At 34.9% G+C, this 21,575-nt stretch overlaps 1 protein-coding gene across 1 annotated transcript; it reads right to left on the bottom strand.

Annotated features, from left to right (window-relative positions):
• Positions 1-19: 19 nt before the first annotated feature.
• Positions 20-21,526, bottom strand: mfsd2b (major facilitator superfamily domain containing 2B). Its single transcript, XM_019114418.2, has 15 exons — positions 21,428-21,526; positions 20,748-20,925; positions 14,558-14,683; positions 14,177-14,301; positions 9,680-9,803; positions 7,289-7,367; positions 6,914-7,095; positions 5,370-5,460; positions 4,342-4,463; positions 3,901-3,984; positions 3,643-3,726; positions 2,304-2,413; positions 1,747-1,890; positions 1,458-1,634; positions 20-651 (listed from the first exon to the last, which is right to left on the bottom strand). Exons 2-15 carry the CDS (start codon positions 20,916-20,918, stop codon positions 600-602), a joined length of 1,671 nt encoding a protein of 556 aa, XP_018969963.1. The 5' UTR covers positions 20,919-20,925; positions 21,428-21,526; the 3' UTR covers positions 20-599.
• Positions 21,527-21,575: the final 49 nt, after the last annotated feature.

Raw genomic sequence — 21,575 nt, 5'->3', positions numbered from 1 at the left:
ACTGCAAAGTAACACTGAATTAAACAGGAAATGTTTAAGTAGAAAAACTAATCACAATTATGTAAAAACAATAATTTCAAGTCCACCTTTGCACATTTTGCATTGCCTGATTATTATTTATATTTAATTTAAAGATTCCTTTGGGCTTATGTTTAAAAACATACTGTACAAACACATTTAGATAGATACATGAATTCATCCAAGCAATATTCAATATTTTTATTATATTTATCGAAGCATCTTCGAAATATGCTGAAGATATGTGAACCAGCACAATTTTTATTAATCCTGTAATCGAGTCATTCACTAATATTGATAATCACTAATACAACTTAAACAATATATTCTCAGTAAATTTTCCCTCAGGAAATCTTGATATATAATGATATGTATTCCATTCATGAGTGTAAATTAGATACTGTAATAATACTGTATATGTGGCTATATGCTCACTTGAAAATAGAGAAACAGACAGAATACAGATACAAACTGAAATGTTTACAGTAAAACTAAATGATATATGTCACACAGTGTAATATACACTAACACGACTCATCCCAGCGCTGGGCTAGAATATAAGGATCGGCTGTTTGAGGACGTCACGCGCTGCTCAGCTCAGCTCTGAGAGATTTGCAGGTAATACTCTGGTTTCTGAAAAATAAACAAAAAATATATACTTTATTATATATCCACCATTTTCTTGTAGTAAAAATATAAATTCTATGGGTCTGGCTTCCGGTCTGATCTGCATCCAGCTATTTTTAGCTGAACAAAACGGTTTGTTTTTCTGCTTGATGTTGAATGTTGGTGTGTCTTATATTATTTTAATGTATTATCTTAATTATGAATACACTGGTTTGTAGTGCAAACAGTTTTACAGTTTACTGCACATTGTTATTCTCCTCGTTATTTAACCCATAGAGAAAAATGTGTAAAGAATATACAAAATACATAAATATAAATTAAATTATATTTATATACACAGTGCCATTAAAAATGTTGCCTTCTGTAAGATTTTTTAAATGTTTCTGAAGGAAATCATTATGCTCACCAAGGCTACATTTATTTGACCAAAATACAATAAAACAAGTAAAATTGTAAAATATTATTACAATTTCAAACAACAGTTTTCTATTTTAATATATGTGCAATTTATTCCAATGATGCAAAGCTGAATTTTCAGTATCATTACTTCAGAAATCATTCTAATATGCTAATTTGCTGCTCAAGAAACATGTATTGTTAATTAGTGTTAAAGACAGTTGTGCTGCTTAATATTTTTGTGAAAACCATGACTTTTTCTCAGGGTTGTCTGATGAATGGAAAGTACAAAAGAACAGCATTTGTTTGAAATAGACCCTTTTTTTAACATAAATGTCTTTGCTGTTTCTTTTGATGAATTTAATGCATACTTGCTGAAGGAAAGCAATGGATTTTCTGTAAATCAGGGTCTTCACCTGAGCTCCTCCAGGGCAAGTTTGTTTTGTAATCTGACGTCCTCACTGATGGGGTACATCAGGAGGATCATGAGGCCTGTGGTGATACAGGCCACCGGGGCGGCACCGATGAGCAGTTTGAGCGTGTAGACCACTGGAGGGGGCTGCCTGCACGCGCCTGTGTCATAACCAGCAAACCTACGGACACCAACAATACATTTCAACACAAATAAGAAATATTGCAATGTTTACACCACTGTCTGTCATGATTCATCATTCCCAGCTGTGAATGCTGAAAGAGTGATCTCACTGTAGACAGAGCGTCGACACTCCTAGAGAAATCCCCGCGGCAAACTTAGTGAAGAAAGCATATAGGGAGTAGAAGATCGCCTCGTGTCCTTTCGAGTTGCGGTTTGCCAGTCTGAAGTCATCCACTACATCTGGTAACATTGACCTGAGCAACAGGAAACACAACAAGGCGGAGGCATCAATCATCATCTCTATTAAACATGGCCATTGGTACCATAAAGCCAAATCTTCTTTGTAGTCGGCACATAAAAGCTGTAATTTACTCATTTGGGGATTTTCCAATCAACCCGAGTGTATCTTTAAAAACCAAAAAACAGCATGACCCTGCCATGAAACCTGTTATTTGGAGACTGCTGGGTTATTAAACCTATGTATCCGAGGGGTTAAATCAAAGCTTAAATAAACAAGTTATAATGCATGGCATAAGCTACATTTCTGAAGAAGATGAGAGTGATATTTTTATTGCCACTGTGAAGCTGATCTGGAATTTAAAAATCAAAAAATACCCTACTTCGTTTATGAGTAAAACAGTATTATATTTTGGTTTGTAAGACTCACCATGGTAACAAGAGAGAAGCAGCCACACTAAGCCCAGACGATACGGCCACGACATATGCCACTATCAGATTAGGGATGAACACCAGCATCACCGTGAACGGCATGATCCACTGCACACATGACAATTTAAAAGAGGTCACTGAACGTTACACAATGAACATATGCATTGTACCAGTTTCAAAGTGCGAAAAGTATGTTTTTAACCTCCAGAAATGAATGATGCATTTTTGATCTGACTCCTGTCATATTAGAAAAGGCCATTTAAATTGTAAATACGATTTTGAGATCACATGACCACCTGAATACTGGTCATTTAATTCTGGTTAGGCGCTTATTATGAGATACTTGGAGAATTAAATAATCATGGATAACACCTCTGCTTGCAAATGAGCCGTTTTTACATTGAGATCATGTGATGGTGCTTTCATGCCAACAGGTGTCAGTATACAGCTAAAGAACACTTGTACTGAAATCTGAAGTCTGGTCAATGATCATAATAGAATCCTACACTGAGAGAAAAAAAACACATCTACATCTTCACACAGAAGTTGCTTGTAAATTTAACAAGTACAAATAAATGGCAAGTAACACACTGAATTAAAAGTGAAATTTGAAAGTAGAAAGACTTAAAAAAGAGCATATTTTCAGTTTTATTAAAAAATTGTAAACAAATTTTTAGTAATTTTTTGTGATTTTTTCAGTTTTATTATTTTCTTGTTGTAATTTTATATTTCTGTATATTTTTATTTTTTAAAGTCATTTTAGAAAAACAATTTTGTCATTTTAGTACATTTTTAATTCAGTTAAATGCTAAGGCAATTTCTAATTTCTATTCATTTGTAATTTTCTAATTCATTTTCTAATTTTTTAAGTTTTTATTTAATGTTTGCATTTTATTTTACTTTAGCTTTACTTTGATTACTGGAAACAGTTTTAATAGTTTTAGTTAACAATAACACTGTTATACAAGATAAACTTTTATTCTAGTTAAAATACCTCATTATTGTCATGGTAGCATCATCTGTAAACTTATAAAACTACTGAAGCTAAAGATCAATCGTATAAATTGGAGTCCTCCAAATCACTGATTTAAGAGACAGTTCACCTAAAAATGAAAAGTCTGTCATCATTTTACTCGCCCATGTTGTTCCAAACCTGTATGCATTTATTTCTTCTGCTGAACACTGTTTGGTTGATTTATTATCTTCTTTTGTGTTCAGGAGAAGAAAGAAAGCCATACAAGTTGGGAATAAGTAGAAGGTGAGTAAATGATGGCAGCATTTTCCTTTTTGGGTGGACTGTCCCTTTAAGAAAAAACTCTTGATAAAATAAAAATTACTGTAATGCCGCAGAAAGCTGCTGTTTTCTTCCCGAACTTCTCAAGGAACCACTGCCAGAATGGGATACTCACTGCGGCCGACATCTAGAAAGATATACAGTACAAAACTTCTGTCACATATTCACTTTACCCATGACACAGACACATCAGAAAATAATAGAGAACTTTGTCTTTCTTTTAATGTCAGTGTGATGAGGATCGCCAATGGCAGGGCCGATTATTTATTGAATTAAGTTCACAGGTGTGTTCTTCACTCACCAGAATTGTCAAAACAATGTTCTGAAAGTGTTCTCGCAGCTCCACCGCATATGTGCAGAACAGCACAAAGTTACTTTGTATCAACTGCAAAAGGAAACAGCAGTGAATGGAAATGTAAAACAGTACTAATGATGTCCTTAATTAATCCAGCCGAAATGCTGTGATTAAAGGAATACTCCAATCAAGGATTAAAGTTTTTGAACTTTTATGTTCCATCGGAAAAATAGCCTACGGGTTTGGAATGAAGAGTACATCATTTTTCAGTGAACGATTCCTCAAGAAAAGCTAAAGCTTACATTCTATTAAGGTATTCAGAGTTTTAAACATGAAGAAACAGTATAAGCTGCTAATAAATATAATTATTCAGTTACATAGTTTGCTCCACACAACATCCAACTGAACACATTCTAGAATGACATAACTAAAAGGAAAACATGTTACCTGGATGGCCACGGATATGAACAGGAAAGCCGCAGTCAGAGTGAGGTAGGACCCATGCTTCATGACCAAAATAAAGCCCTTATGGAAAGGAATGGCCTTGTCCGTTTTAGGAGCATAGGGATCTAACGCAGACACAAAAAAAGTGGAGAAAGTCCAAATGTTAAACATGTTTTCTGGGGTGTAGTGACAAGTCTTCATACAACAGCTCTGTGTCAGGCACAAAGTCAATATCCGCTTATATAATTAATATTTCTATATAGGAAACCTGTGTGTATTCAAACCTGGTACATACACCACATTTGAATATAAGTGAATGGATTTTGACCTGTTTTGGTTTGTTCACAAATTATATACACTATCATTTAAAAGTTTGGAGTCAGTAAAATGTATGCTTTTACTCAACAAGGAGATACTAAATTGATCATAAATGACAGTAAAGGCTTTTAAATGAACTATTTCTATTTTAAATAAATGCTGTTTTAAATTTGTATTTGTCAAAAACTCCAACTCCAACTAAAAAAAAAACAGTTTTCAACATCGCTGATAATACGAAATGTCTCTTGAGCGTGAAATCATCATATTAGAATGATTTCTGAAGGATCATGTGACACTGAAGACTGGAAATTCATCTTAGCATCACTAAGAACATGACATTTTAAAATATGTTCAAATACGAGCCAGTTGTTTTAAAAAGAATAACATTACACCATATAACTGTATTTACAGTCTATTTGATAAAAAAATGCAGCTTTGGTGAGCATAAGATTCTCCTTTAAAACAGATCTTACAGACCCCATATGAACAGTAGTGTATCTTTAGAAAAAAAAAATAGAATATATAAAGAGCATATATATATAGCATAGAATATATTAAAGAGCAGCATGCACTTTCTGCAGACTATCTCATTTTGCATTTTACTGAAGAAAGTCATGAAAATGTACCTTTTTGGGGTGAATTAATCATACTTTTCCATTCGGATGCAGTTGCAAAACACAAATTTATGCCACATGATTACCACACACGCTCACCATCTCTCTCTTTGACTCCCAGGAACATGACCACCGTACAAACCAGAAACAGCCCACCGATCACTCCGGCAGCTATCATGTACACTTCCTTCTGTAAAGAGGAAAAAACAGACCATGAGCGGTGATGTCAACACATTTAAATCTGTCTTTAATAACTCTTAATCTTGTGTGGTTGTAGTTCTATTCCAGTACATGGTTGTCATGTTACAAATGATCGTGTTTATTTGAGTGTATTTGCTGCTTCAGACGCCGTACTCTATGGTCTTGTAAAGTTTAGCGAGCCCAAATTAGGTGCAGCCCCAGAAAAGAGGAACTTTTCAATCTAATATCCCCAAACAGGAACTGCTCTGCCCTAAACAACCTCAGGATTGTTTGCTATTTTTTTCACAGACCGCGGTAAGCACTTCATTATTGTTCCCGATCAAAAGTGCCGTTCCAGGGGAGTCGGTTGGCGCACCCAACCATCCCACAGAGGAATGCTCAATCACATGGAGCGGGGTGGATTCGGCCCAGCCGCCTCTGAGAGCCTTAACCAGTCCAGCTCCAAATAGCTGTGGCCCTTCATGGTTCTCCATCATGGGTTTCCACTATGGAACCCTCAGCCACATCCACAAGCCAAGCTAGTCTGCTCGCATGTCGAATTTGATTGACATTGAGCTCAGTGGCTCTCGCCTCGAAATAGAGTTATTCAGTCCACTAAATAAGCACATTTATTTATTGATTCTGTGGATTCTAAAAAAATTAAATGGTTCCCCTGAAAGTCACACTTTAAAGTCCAAACTTAATTAGGTTTTGGAGGGTTTATGGTTAAATAATACTGGATGTTTTTAGGGAAAAGCCATTTAAAAAACGAAAGAAAGAAAACAGTTCTCTTTAGAACTAGAAACTAGAATTTAGAAACACAAACAAATTCTGAAAAATAATAAAGGTGATTTATCTATCTATCTATCTATCTATCTATCTATCTATCTATCTATGTTACAAAATTTTTACAAAATCTTATGGATCAAAGTATATATCGTTCATAAGTTTGAGGTTGATGCGATTTTTTATTGTTTTGTAAATTTGTGAAATATTATTACTATTTAAAATAACTATTTTCTATTTGAATATATTTTAAAGTGTAATTTATTCCTGTGATGCAAAGCTGAATTTTACTCCTGTCTTTAGTGCCACATGATCCTTCAGAAATCAATATGCTGATTTGCAAATAAATATTTGTGATTATTACGTTATAATGTTAAACACAGTTATGCACTTTAATATTTTTGAGGAAACCATACTTTTTTGATTATTCATTCTTTGATAATTAAGAAAGTTTAAAAGAACAGCATTTATCTTTTCTAACATTATAGAAGTCTTTATAGTCACTTTTGATCAATCTATTGAGTCCATGCTGAATAAAAATACGAAAAACATATGCGTAGTTTTGCATAAAATGCATAAAAATAGAATTTAGACACAAAGGGACTGCATTAGGAGCTGTGATTCACTGGTGCACTTCAAGGTCAATTTTAGAGGAAAAGTGTAACTGTGACACGTACAGCATGAGACAGGAAGTCCTGTGACAGCGCCAGGGATCTGATGATCTCTGTGCCACTGCTGTTTCCCAGGTGACCAGTGGTCAGGTTTCGATGTGGACAGTGCTTCAGAGTGTGTGCGCTCGCTACGATCTGACCCTGAATGGCGGCACCCACCAGCGTCCCGAGCACCTCCACCGTCATACCTGCACATACACATGCACAACATCCTTACTCTAACTGTTATTTACATTTGAAAGCACAGCTCTCAACATAAGCACTTGGCAGGCATTTCTGGATTAATGAAGGCCCAATGAAATCAGATGTTGTTAATCTTCTAGAGCAATCCAAACATGGCTTTAAAGATGAACACTGTTGTGTGTGCAGCTGTAAGCTTACGGTAAGCTGTAGCAGAGTCTCTCTCCCGCTGGTCGGTGCTCAAGAACATGGTCAAGGCGGAATAAGGCACATGGAAACACTGCAAGAAAGATTTAGAACAAAGCACGAGACAGACAGTGATTAACATGGAAAATCTTATACTGAGCAATTGTTTTTATTTACTGTCATAGAAAATTATATGCAATATATGATATGACAGCAATAAGATATGATAATATATATACAAATAACTAAATTTATTATTAATAATAGTCTGAAAATAGTCTGAAAATGTGCATTTGTAAAGGCAGATAACATTGAAATATTAATAAATGTCTGCAATAGGCAATATATTATATTATATTACATTAATTTATATTAATTTCAATCATACTGAATAACAATATTATATTATATAATATTTCAATACCAATATATTCCAAGCTAATATACATATATATATATTAAAGCAACAGTATGATGTTTTTTTAAGTAACTAGATAATAAAACATTTTTGGAAGTTAAATAGGACCTCCTATGGTTCAGGCAATAAAATTATTTTTGGTTCTAACTGGATTATTTATTTTAAGATGTTAAGAAATTATGGATCTCATAAACGCTGATCTAAAAAAAAGGTGAGCAAAATGATGGGGGATCCAAAAGTTAGGGCATGTACATTTATCAGTGGTTTCATAACCACTCGTCTTTCCCAATTATACACCCGTTTATATTATGTTGTATTATACATTTGAAAAGGAGACAACTTACAAGCTCATAAATCAATGCTATTCATTCCAAGAACAACATGTTCTGTGTGCATGTGCAGTACAAAATCAATATTTTTTCAAGTACAGCAAACCTTCCTTGAACTTGCATTGCAAACTTACTATAAGTGTGTACTACAGTCGGCTAGCTTTTCCAATTTCCACGAAAGCCAAGTCAGCACTGCGGCAGACCAATGGGCCAAACGGCTACCAAAATAAATCTAACTACAGAGTGCTTCTGCAGCAGTGCTTCTGTTCCTCAAGAGTTCCCTACATTGTTCATTTGACTTCCATTAAGGTTTTTGATTCTGAGTAGCTTGAGGAATTGTTTATTTAAACATAAACCAAAGCCTAATTATGAAAAACTGACTAATTAGAATCATGTAAACTACATTCCCTTTCATGCACGCTGGAAGCAGCTGCTGTTTCTCAGCCTTGTGCTTACAGACAATGAAGAACGCTAAAAGAGGAAAGCAGCATTTAGCCTCTCTGCTGGTTTGGGGCAGGTCGTACCATGTATTTATCAAGTAGTTAGAATGACTTTTCATTACAGCGTAGACTGCTGCGGTTGGAGCGGCTTCCCCACTTCAGCACTTATTGGCGGGTTTTACGGAGGACAGTATGGAGAGAGCCGTGCCAAGCCATAGTAACAAAGGACAGAAACACAAATAAATCATGGAAACTCCATGCAGACATCAAAGAGGCTGGGCTATAGATAACCACATGAACTTTTGTTGACAAGCTTTTTTAGCGAGATAATTTTACTTGAGAAGCCACACTGTGGACACTAGCTTTAAACATTATAGGATTGGTTTAAGTGTTTAATACATTTATTCAAAATGTGACTTTCATTGATACAGTAAAGACTTTCACATTGTTATAAAATACCCTATTTCTATTTAAATGCTGTTCTTTTGAACTTTCTATTCAAAGAATCCTGATTTTTTTTTTATACTGATTTCCACAAAAATATTAAGCAGCACGATTGTTTTCAACACTCATAATAAAAAGAGAGCAGCAAATGACCGCTGAAAATTCAGGATTGCATCACATTAATAAATTCCATTTTTAAAAATATTAAAATGGAAAACAGCTATTTTAAATTGTAATAATATTTCACATTTTTTATGGATTTTACTGTGTTTTCAGTAAATAAATGCAGTCTTGATGGGCATAAAAGACTTTTACAAAATAACATTAAAAATCTTACTGACCGCAAACTTCTGAATGGTAATATTTTATGCAGGGTTGCTTCTTAAGTAATTTTATTTTGTTTAATTTTTTCTAAATGTTCATTAATAAAAGTTGTTTTTTATTTTATTTTATTCTCGTTTAAGCTCTTAATCCTTTTTTTAAATAACGTATTGAAAAGTTGTTTTTTAATATATATAATAGGGGTTATTGGGTTGTAGGATAGTCTTGGAGGAAGGTCTATATATTTTCATAAGTCCAATATATATTTCTCATCACAAAACCAAAATATCACCAAGGTAAAACAGAGGCAGAATTAGATTTTAATGGATCTGTGGGTCATTTGTGACTACATGATGGATGGTGCTGTTAATGTGGTTTCTGGGTCATCTGTAAACCTGTGTTTAGCTTGAAATTACATTACAACGTTAAAAACATCAAAGCAAAGGGTACTTACTGTTATGAGAGTTTGGTAGAGACAGTAAAAGCCCATATACCAGATGAATCTCCCATTGGTAAAAGGTGGGACAAACCAAAGGTAGAAGTAAGAGACCACCATGAATGGAGTGCAGCCCACCATCCTAGAGAAGAAAAGGACACAAAATGCAATTAAGTATAATCAGCATGCACATGATTCAAAATGTGGAAAAACATATTTTTGGGACTATACTGTATTTCTGGCAAAGGTTGTTTGAAGGAATCAAGGCAAGTCATCTGGGTACAGGAAAGAAACCTGTTAGGAGGTAACTAAATAACACTGTTTTCAGTAGATGTCCTGTGGTTTACCTGATCTCACATTTTAGCTTCTGTACTAATCAATATAAGAGGAGCTTGAGTGTCATCTTAAAGCTACAGTGCACATTTATTGCAGATGCATCCGTGTATGGTTGTTGTCACTGTGTGAAAAACAGCATGGTGTTTGTGAGGATGCTCCTGCTGTAGGAAAAAATCATCTACACCGCTGGATCGCAGGCCACAGAACCACAGCGACAATCTGACATGGTTGATGTGTATCTCAGCAGGGAGGAATTCTGCTGCATTTTTTTTTTGCAGGATGTGGGGAATGTGTTGGCCATTTATAATTCATACTGATACAAGTCTTCCATAGCATTATGGGAGAGGCAATCAGCTGCAGGCATGAGCCAGTGACAGTGGGAAGAATTTAAATATTAGAGCTAAATGCGCCTTTTCTCAAAACACATTGAGCCAGCTAAATTATACAGAGAATATTCTACATTTTGTAGGTTTTTTTTTTACATAATTTATTTACAATATATTTACTAATTCTTAAAGTAAATGCAAGTTACTTCAAGATGGTGATGTATCTTTTCTGCATAAACTGTTTAACTCTACATCTACAAAATGTGCATTGGGTGTGTTTTTGCTTTTTTACGTTTTTACTAAATTTATGTAGGTGCTGTACGATATGATCCTTCCTTTTCAGCACTACACTAAACTAATGAAATGTCATTGTCCTCATAGCGCCATTACGTCTTGTTAATCAGGTAAACAAAAGGAATGAATGAATGAATGAATGAATGAATGAATGAATGAATGAATGAATAATAGTGATTATGATTCCAACGTCACTCACAGACGAGGTGGTTGCTAGGGTGTTGCCATGTGGTTGCTAGGGCGCTTTTGGTGGTTGCTATGGTGTTGCTATGAGGTTGCTAGAGTACCTGGGGTGGTTGCTAGGGTGTTGCTATGCAGTTGCTAGGGTGCTCAGGGTGGTTGCTAGGGTGTCGCTACCTAGGGCGGTTGCTATGGTGTTGCTATGCAGTTGCTACGGTGCTCAGGGTTGTTGCTAGGGTGTCGGTACCTAGGGAGGTTGCTATGGTGTTGCTATGCAGTTGCTAGGGTACTTGAATTGTTTCTAGGTTGGTTTGGGTGGTTGTTAGGGTGTTGCTATGTGGTTGCTAAGATACTCCAGTTGGTTGCTATAGTGATGCTATGAGGTTACTAGAGCACCCAGGGCACTTGCTAGGGTGTTGCTATGCGGTTGCTAAGGTACCCAGGATGGTTGCTAGGGTGTTGCAATGTGGTTGCTATGGTACCCAGAGTAGTTGCTAGGGTGTTGCTATGTGGTTGCTAGGGTACCCAGGGTGGTTGCTAGGGTGATTGGCATGTTGCTAACATGTTGTTACCATGATTAGCACGTTAATAGCATGCTTCTAGCATGTTTCTAGCATGAATAGCATGTTATTAGCATAGATATATGTAGATGCCCTTTAAGTGGCTGTTTCTATGGGCTGCTATACTTAAGCAGTCTGCCATATTGGAAGATGGCGAATGTGTCAACTTATCTGGAGCAGTCGAATGTGGCATCTAAACATATGGTTATTAGCATGTTGTTAGCATGACTAGCAAGTTACTAGCAAATGTTTTTATATATAGACCTATATTTCAAAATATTCGGAATATTACCATTATTAATCCATGCAGCAAAACTCTGTTGTAAATATCTATAGGCCTATCTCTCTGTCATTTGAATCTGACAATAATGAAAAAAAACTAAACTGTTAATAGGCTGTAATGTGTCACAAACCAAAAATAGAAATCACTGAATGGGTTCATTACTTAAAACTGACTCAGTAAATTCAGTAAGGAGCCATGACGGCTCTGAATTAATGAAGCTGAGGTAGTCTGGTGAATTTTATATGAATGACTCATTGAAAAGAACCAGGTCATAAGAGTCATTTTCCGCTGTATTCATTTGTTTTGGGCAGAAGACACAGGCACGCACTAATGAGATGAAATCTGACTAAACTCAAATGGATGCACGCAAACCTTTCACAAATGTGAATTTCAAATTATTGTTGCACATTTTTTTATAATTTGTTGGATTTGGCACCTTTTTAGTCACAATCTACAGCCCTGTTTTCCATTTCTCTGCTTCAGGAGTGAGACTCATCCCACAGCAAGTAACTGTTTGCTGAATGCTGAATTCAGATTATTGGCTTCCGTTCTAAATTATGTGACCTTGTCAACTCTAGAACTATCACAACCCTGTTCCTGTAAAGAAAACCTCAATGTTCGGTCAGGTCATTTCTAAGCAGGTTTACCCTGGACACACTGACCTCTGCGTCACACCACTTTTCACTTTCACAGAGAATAAACAAGTGTAAGCAAACAAGCAACACAGAGAACAGTGAGGTAAAGAGAGCAGCCAATTCTGGCACAGTCCAGATGCCACTACTGCAGTGTGGAGCAACCCCTGTGTGCCCTGCTGATTGTTCGGACACACAAAGGAGCCGCCGTACAGGAAAGAGAGAGAGCAGGACAGATGGGTTAATGTGAATGGAGAGAGCCGGACGGTCTGTAAGGTTCTGAAGGAGGTGTGATGACCAGATACTTTAACTCTGGGTGACCTGAAGTCAATATAATGCACAGACACATGTAGCGAGGTCCAAAAGTTTGAGACCACTAGAGAAAGCTCTTACAGTATTTTAAACTTAAAAATACAAGACAAATTTTTATCAGCACAGAATAGTCTTTTTACCCAGGATTTTACACAGATTTTCTTATATTTAACAAAACATAGTGAACTTTTTTATTTAATCTCAAAATGTAGTTTATTTCCATTTATTATTATTTATTTTTTTATGTAATGTGGTCTCTCGACTTTTGAACCTCAACATACATAGTATACACCCACAGTTTCTCAAACAAAAACATACAACAAAACATGACAAATTATTATAAAATGATAAGAGATAATAAAAAAATCTAATATACAGTAATGATCTGTTAAACATTATTACGTAATAATTAAAAAATAATAATTCTTCAGTTTATGTCAGAACTTTTCTTGGTTTAAAATCTTTTTCCTAAAATTTAAACACCAATAATTACTGACACAAAAGTAGAATAAAGTACAATAAAACATGATAAATTATAATACAATAATACAAAGTAAATTTACAGCATTGATCTGTTATGCAGTGTTATGTATATAAAATAACCAAAAATATTTCAAAAAGTTTTTTATTTTAAGTTTATTGCTAAAACACACCCACACCCACAATTACCCAAGCAAAAGTAAAATAAAACATGATGAATTATAATGAAATCATTAAAATTCATAAAAATTTAAATACAGTACTGAGGTTTAAATATTATTATATTATTAGATAATGTTTTTTAATCATTTGTAATGAAACCAATGAAAGAGTTACCCAAACATGCATTAAAATAATAAAAGAAAAAGAAGATCCCCCCCCACCATAAATCGGCTTACTCACAATATCCCTAGATCTTTCCATTTTTTGTGGTATTACATAATTTCTTTGTACGTCAAACAAAGAGATTTAGAGTTAAGTGTCCTTTAAATTTTAGCTTCTTAACATCATCTGACAGTTTAAAGAGGACAAAAAACTGTACTTAAAGAATATCAATACTAATTACATAACTAAAAACAAAATAAACTTGAAAAAGTGATTTTTGCATAACACTAATGAGATGAGTAATATAGTAGAATTTGCCCTTAGAATCTGTAAATCTAAATGTTGTCTTTGTGTTGGCACAGCTTTAGCATAATAAACACTGAGACACACCAGAAGACCCACATGGGCATGGCCGAGATGTTCCGCAGTGATTCTCTGAAAACAAACCTTAACTACTTCCTCCCAGACACCATGATGTCACATCAGAGTATAATGAGAACTTCCTGTCAGACACTCACATCTCGGGTATGTGGTCACTTTAATCTCCTGAGACGTCCACATGGAAAGGACTTCCAGATTTGTAATTATGCCCAGTTTAAGAGGCTTTCAACCTTCAGCAACCTTTTGGTACCTGCTTAGATGTCATTATTACTTAAGAATGTAGTGTTATCTTGACTAAAGCCTGGAAGACATACACAACTTTTTAAGACACTACGCACCTTAAACTTGCTGACTTTGTGAATGTTTACAGACAGAAAAAAAAAGAGTTCTTCTCATACACCACTCACCATGGCATTAGTCGCCCAATCTTTGTCCATTTGCTTTTAGTAATGAAGAATCCCACAATGGGGTCAGTAACCGCCCCCCAAGCCTTGCCGACGAACAACACCATGGAAGCCTGGAATGGATTAATCTGTCAGGAGAACAGAAAGTGAACATCTATATTAATGGAAATTCTTATCTTTTATTCAACTGTAGCAAGATTCTTGCTAGAAGTATTGTATTAAAAGTATTAAAAGAAAAGGATCAGTAACAGTGAAATTATTTTTGGCTTCTCTGTCACTTAAAAAATTAACAGGGTGCTATTCTGTGATTAATATGCTCTATTAACTTCATATCCGCAAGTATTTTATAGCGGAATATTTTATTATAATATGTGGAGATCTTACCTGTGCAATGTCAAGTAGATATATTTGAAGGAAGAATGCTGTTGCGCTCCCGGCGACCTGATTCGGTGCTCCTCCGATGGCGAAACAGAGTTTGCTACATACAGAGAGCTTCTGATCCAGATGAGTCTGAAAAAAAAGCCTCTGAATCAGAAAATAAAATGCAACCAACACAAATACTATATTTTGGAGAGTACAAGAAAAATTAAGGTTTTGGAGCTGATGGGTCATTTTTATGTCAGCATTTGTACCTGAAAGATTCATTTTCAAATACTTAGCACTTTTTGTTTTATATATATATATATATATATATATATATATATATATATATATATATATATATATATATATATATATATATTGAAAATATTTACATGTATTATATATATTCATATAATTTATATTATATATATATATTTAATTATATTGAATATACAAACGTAACATTTTTCTTAAATATATACATGCATGGGTGTGTATTTATATATTCATAATAAATATACACAGTACACAGTACACAGTACACATATACTATGTGAACAAAAACTTTTGGATGTGATTAATCGCGATTAATCGTTTGACAGCACTAATATATATATATCTAATATATATATATATATATATATACATCATATATATATATATATATATATATATGCAGATGTTCTGATATTCCAGTGAGAAACAAATATTTCCAAATAAATATGTCTTAAAATTGTTTACATTTATTTGCATTGAAGACTAAACGTTGTAGAGTTGTGACTGCTGTCTCAAATAATGTGCTGTTAAATATATCATGAGGTTTCCACCTTTTCACTTTTATTTTCTTCAGTGTAATTCATCCTGATTTGTTCTAGTCTGGTACTTGATTAGAGGTGCTTGAATTATCTCCATGTGTTATTTTATTGAGGTTTCTGGGTGATAATCACAGCATCTGTCTTTGGACTGCCGGTTCAGAGTTTCTCTTTCTCCAGCATGTGGGTGGGATAGATTGAAGGGTCCTCAGCCTGAGACCCTTCAAAACCACAAGTAATATTTAAAACAGATGCTTCCACTTCTGTGAGTGACGGGGTATTTGATCACAGAGAACACCCTTGAAATAAAACTTCTTCAAAGCTTCTTTTAAAGAACACTTTTCGATGTGTAACATTCTAAAGTTGCCATATGGTTCTTTAAAGGTTAAGAAAAGCTATTGGTCTGATATTATACACTTAAATGTTCTTTAACATAGGGTCTAAAGTACTGTGTTAATAAAAAGCATTTTTCTTATTGATTTTTTTCTTTGATGAGTGTTTTACACATATTTTCAATTAAGCATAGTATTGTGTTTTAGGCCTCAAAGGAAATAAAGGTAAACTTAACGGAAAATGTCCTAGCAGAAAATCCTCAATCCCTCACCAATGGCTCCGAGTCTTCTGCAGTGAATGGGTGCCATCAGAATGAGAGTCCAAACAGTTGATAAAAACTTCACAATACTCCACAAGTAATTCACACGATTACACGATTCACAAGTAATTCCATCCATTAACATCTTGTGAAATGAAAATCTGCATGTTTGTGCGTTTGTAACAAATCATTCGAGATGTTTTTAACTTCAGACTGCTGCTTCCAGCTGTTCATAATATTGCTTTCTCTAGTGAAGATTAGTCTTATCTGAATCAGGAGAGAAATATGCGCAGATCAAGCACTGTTTACAAGCCAAACCCGTTCTAAACAAATATGTTGGTCGATTTTGATGTGAGAGGACAACAGGGGATGTTTTTTTATTTTATTTTTTTACTGGAGGAAGCGTTATTTTAGCTGGAAACATCAGTTTAAAGTTTAAAATGTCTTAATGATGGATTTGTTTCTTACAAACATGCAACTTTTCACTTCACAAGATGTTAATTGATTAACTGGAGTGGTGTGAATTACTTGTGGATTATTGTGATGTTTTTAATCAGCTGTTTGGACTCTCATTCTGACGGCACCCATTCACTGCAGAGGATTCATAGGTGAGCAAGTGATGCTAAATTTCTCCAAATCTCTTCCCACGATTAAAAATGTACTCATTTACATCTTGGATGGCTGAGTAGTAAACGTTCAGCAAGTTTTCCTTTTTTGCTAAACTATTCACTTAAAAGTAAAACCACATCATTAAATGGCACTTGCCATTCAAAGGGACCCAACAATGACACAATGGAATAAAACATGGGTATATAGTGAGTAAATAGTAAGTGACTTTTCATTACCGTAATGAATAAAGAAACATGTGTGCGTGTGTTTTGAGTGGCTTTCTGAATGTAAAGCATTTCACACATTAAAAAGGACACTCACTCCTTGGAAAGCTCTGTGGATAAGGCAGAGTAAATATATGTTTTTGAGGGTGTGTGTGTGTGTGTGTCTGCTAATGTGCGGTGTGTGAGTAGAAAACGGAGGGGAGATCCTTTCAACGCATAAAAGGGAAGCCTAACCGCCGCTCAGAGACATATATTTACGAGAGAAATCTAAGAAGACAGTCAGACAGACATTTGGTGCTGAAAATACTACAGAAGTCAAGCACTCCTCTTTTGAGTTGTTAACTCATTCATCCGCTCAATCAAAGCCAGTGTTTGGCGTCTCCACGCCAACATGCACTCTGGGTACCCTCGCAGCAAAACAACCACAGAGGGCAGGAACGATCGCTCTTCAGAAGATGCTGTAATTAACTCGCAGGGTTTCTCCCCGCCGTTCTCAACTTCACCAAGATGAAGAAAAGATGAATGACTTCTGAAATCACAATGTAATTATTCTGATAACTCGGGCAAGGAAATGAAAAGACTGGAATACAGTCTATTTAATCTCAACTCCGATGCTTCTTTGAATTATTCCTCTAAAGAAGGAAAGTAAGAGGATTTGATGGTAATAAAGTGTGAAATGAGGAAGCTTGTGCGCTTAGCCTTGAGGCTGATATAAATTCTGGTTGATCTCTTACTAAGCATGACTATTGCTATTGCACACATTGTGATCTGAACAAACTCTGTAACCATACGTACAAATTCTTAAGTTCTGGAAAGAAAAGAAAAACCCTCTTTTTAATTTGTATTTTTCAATACTTGCTTTCTGGTAAAAATATCCCAACACTCTTAAAACAAAACAATTGTGTAAGATAGAAACTGGTTTTGAGAAACTTTATTTATTTATTTATGTACTTACTTACTTAGGCTACTACATTGCCAAATAGTATTTTCTATAGTGAGCGTAAACCTCACTAGATTTTTAGCTGATTTTAATTTTTAGATGGAAATTAATACTTAGATATTTTACTGGATTATTTGAAAAAAAAAAAAATCCCAGATTTACAATACTGTTCAACAATACTGTTTAGGATAAGATTTTTATTTATTTGATTATAATTTTTTTTAAATGTTTTGAAATAAATCGTATATGTCCAGTGTGTTTATTTGATCAAAAATACAGTAAAACAGTAAATTTGTGAATTATTATGATTTAAAATAACAGTTTTTTAATTTAATATATAAATATATAAATAAATATATACATATATATGTGTGTGTGTGTGTGTGTGTGTGTGTGTGTGTGTGTGTGTGTGTGTGTGTGTGTGTGTGTGTGTATTAAAATATAATTATATTTATGTACTGCAAAGCTGAATTTTCAGACAGTCTTCAGTGTCACATGATCCTTTAGAAATATGCTATATATTTTATTCTAATATATTGACTTACTATTCAAAAACGTATTTTATTATTATAAAAGTTGGCTGCTCAATAATTTTTTGGAAGCTTTGATATGCTTTTTCCATAATTCTTTGATGAATAAAAAGTACAAACGAACAACATTTATCTGAAAATAAAACATTATTTTAGTTAAATAAATAAAACTGTGAAATCATGTCTTATAACTTTTTTTACTGTCACTTTACTGACTAATTTAATGGATTCTAGCTGATTTAAAATATGAATGCCTTCCAAAATCACAAATCTTACTGACTGCAGACTGAGAATCTTATTAAGGGTTCTCTGGATTTTGATTGGTAGACATCCACTTAGCAACCATCCCAATCACCCTAGCAACACCCTATCACCCTATCCACAACATTCTAGCATCATGGATTGCTGGAATTCTCACAAAGTTTATTTTGGTTGCTGTTATCATGATGAACAAACAGGAAGTCATTGAGCTGAGACAAAATATCTGACTTCCTCACAGATTGATAACAGCAGATTGAAAAAGTGTGGGAAGATATATGAAGTGGACAAAGGACATCTATAACTGAGATGAGGAATAAAATGAAAAGAAAGAAAAAAATTTGTATATCACAGAGTTTGTAGAAAACATGTCTGGGAATGTTTCACCAAAAACACTAAACTTAACATATATATATTTTTTTTAATTATTTTAAAATTATTTTAAAATGCAAATTTGCGTAACAGTCATTAAAATAATGTCTTAATTTTCTTAAAATTAGGCTTAATTTTCATCAAGCAAATTCTATTTTTTTATCTTCTGATTTTAGGGTGAAATGTGAGCCGGACTCATGATTTTAGTGAGATTTAACCGAACTAAAGCTCTCTGTGCTTAGCGTACTGCCTCACAGTTGCCGCTCTGTAAGCTGATTTTCACTGTGTACTGTATGTTTGCGTGAGGATGAATCTGGATGACATAATGAAGGGTTTAAGTCTTGATGCCCAGCGAGGTTTGAAAACACATTTTATCATTACTCTCGCAAGGTCAAATTCACCCTGGACTTTCATCTCCAAACTGAATACGATTGCTTTCCTGCAGAGAGTGTGATAAACAATATCATGCTCTCAAAACCCAAGACTGGCAAGTGTGGCGATCATTTTTTCATGATTGTTGAGGCAGAGGTTCTCTTATGGAGTGTCAGTAGATTCAATACAAACACGCCTGACAGTCACAGTAGCCACAGTCATGAAACCGATCTTTATTAAGACATTCACGCTGTGATCTCATGACACAAGAAAGACTCGTAAATCTCATGAAAGTTTGAGCAGTAATACAATTTTCTCAAGTCATCCACACAAAAACATTCATGCTATATGATATTTATAAGCTATTTCAAATAATACTGCAGTTAAGACACAGTATATGTTCAAAAATCAAGGTATTACCATGGTAACATATCCAAAAATCCATGGTTGAAAGAAATTTCCACTTAAAATCTTTAACCTTCCACTGTATATGTGATTCTCCATCTTTCCTTTTTGTGATGGCGTGTGTGAGAACAAGAGCTCCATTAGTGTGTTTTCCATACATTATTGACGCACAACTACCATTTTCCCTTCGACCAGAGGGTCAGCGCAAAGGAACAACACAGCATAGACTTTATTTCACTAGACAGATCATCCTTGACATTATTTTTCCATGGATGAAGGTCATATTGCTTCCAGAACTAGAGGTACAATGCTGTCTACAAATATTATACGGTCTTTTAAGTAGAATAAAATTACAATTGCATGTGGAATTAAACCAATATTTGCTATCCAACATCCAAAAGGCAATCATTTATATATTTCATCTATTAAAAAGAATCTAGGAATAAACAAGTAACAGTGAAAAGCTTTTCATTTACTTTCAACGCACATTATATCTATTTCTAACCCAGCTGATAATACACTGTCAGTCTGTGGCATGTGAAAGGAATTTGGTTCTGATTACAGAATTGATTTGTAACTGGTGCAATGGTTAAACTCTTGTAATCTTGTAATATACGACCTTAAAAATACAGCTTGTGTCTTTATAACACTATGTACTTGTGGGTTTACTGTCTGCCTGTCAGTGCTACGCCTAAACAGCCTTTGGGCATGTGTGTTGGTAAAGCATCCACGAAAAACATTCCATGTGCTCACCAAAACATGCCATTCCGCATACTTTCATAACGTACAGATGCAAAAAAAAAAAAAAAAAAAAGTTCAGAGCGGTATCATAACCAAAAAACAAAAATACATATATATTGGCACCTGCTCCCCCCCTACTGAGTGTTCATCAACTCCATATTGTGCCTGACATTCAAATATGATTTGTGCAACCCAATGCAGTCATGTTATACATTATTTGACTTGAATAACAGTAATATAAATTTAGATGCAAATTTCAAGCTAAATATCATTAGTGGAGTACATTAAAAAGATATTGCAATATGCAAGCACATAACTAATGCAGAAAAACTTCAGCGTGCATCACATTGCCTTACCTGTGGTGGCACCTTGGTGAAAGCAGGTTCAGGGTGCTTCATCGTGAGTTTGTCTCCTGATGTGACCGGGGCTTTCTCCCCCTTGGCCATGGCAGCCGGTGCGGGGGGTACAGAGACAGCAGCTGAACTCTCTGGCTTCTCAGAGCTGGCTACAGCTGTGTCTGCCTCCATTCACATACTGCAGCAGTGAGAGGATGGGCGGGGTTACAGAGCTTCAGAGGCACATGCACAGATGCTTTCCAGCCGTCACTCACAGATGTGAGCCAATCAGATGCCTCGCTCTACCAAAACAAGCTGCTTACCTGAATCTGATACAGCCTACATTCCTATGCTGTTACACTGACACTAAAAACACTAAATAAACACATATGCAAAGTAAGAGCTGCTTAAGAATTTAATTATTTGCATGTGCTGAATATATAATTAGCCTAACACAAAACACAACGTTCACCTTTACATCAGAAATACCTTGAGTACATATAATGTAAAATGTTTTATCCAAGCATTTTTAAAATGATCAAGTGACATTTTAATTTGAAGAAATAAAATATTGAATACACGTAGACTAACGAAACGTATGGTAATACCATGTTATTAGAGATAGATAGATAGATAGATAGATAGATAGATAGATAGATAGATAGATAGATAGATAGATAGATAGATAGATATTATCTAACCTGAGTGTTGCGGTGAGCTATCAGCTGCTGCAGCGAGGGATGAACTGCTGGGGTTCATTCCATCACTTACATTCACATTCACTGCAGCAGCAGCACGTTTAATAGATGTAATTACAAACATACATGTGCGCCCCCTACAGGACAGCAA

The sequence above is a fragment of the Cyprinus carpio genome, chromosome B20, assembly GCF_018340385.1.
Source record: "Cyprinus carpio isolate SPL01 chromosome B20, ASM1834038v1, whole genome shotgun sequence".
Classification (NCBI taxonomy): Eukaryota; Metazoa; Chordata; class Actinopteri; order Cypriniformes; family Cyprinidae; genus Cyprinus; species Cyprinus carpio.
This window is presented reverse-complemented; position numbering and strand designations above follow the sequence as displayed.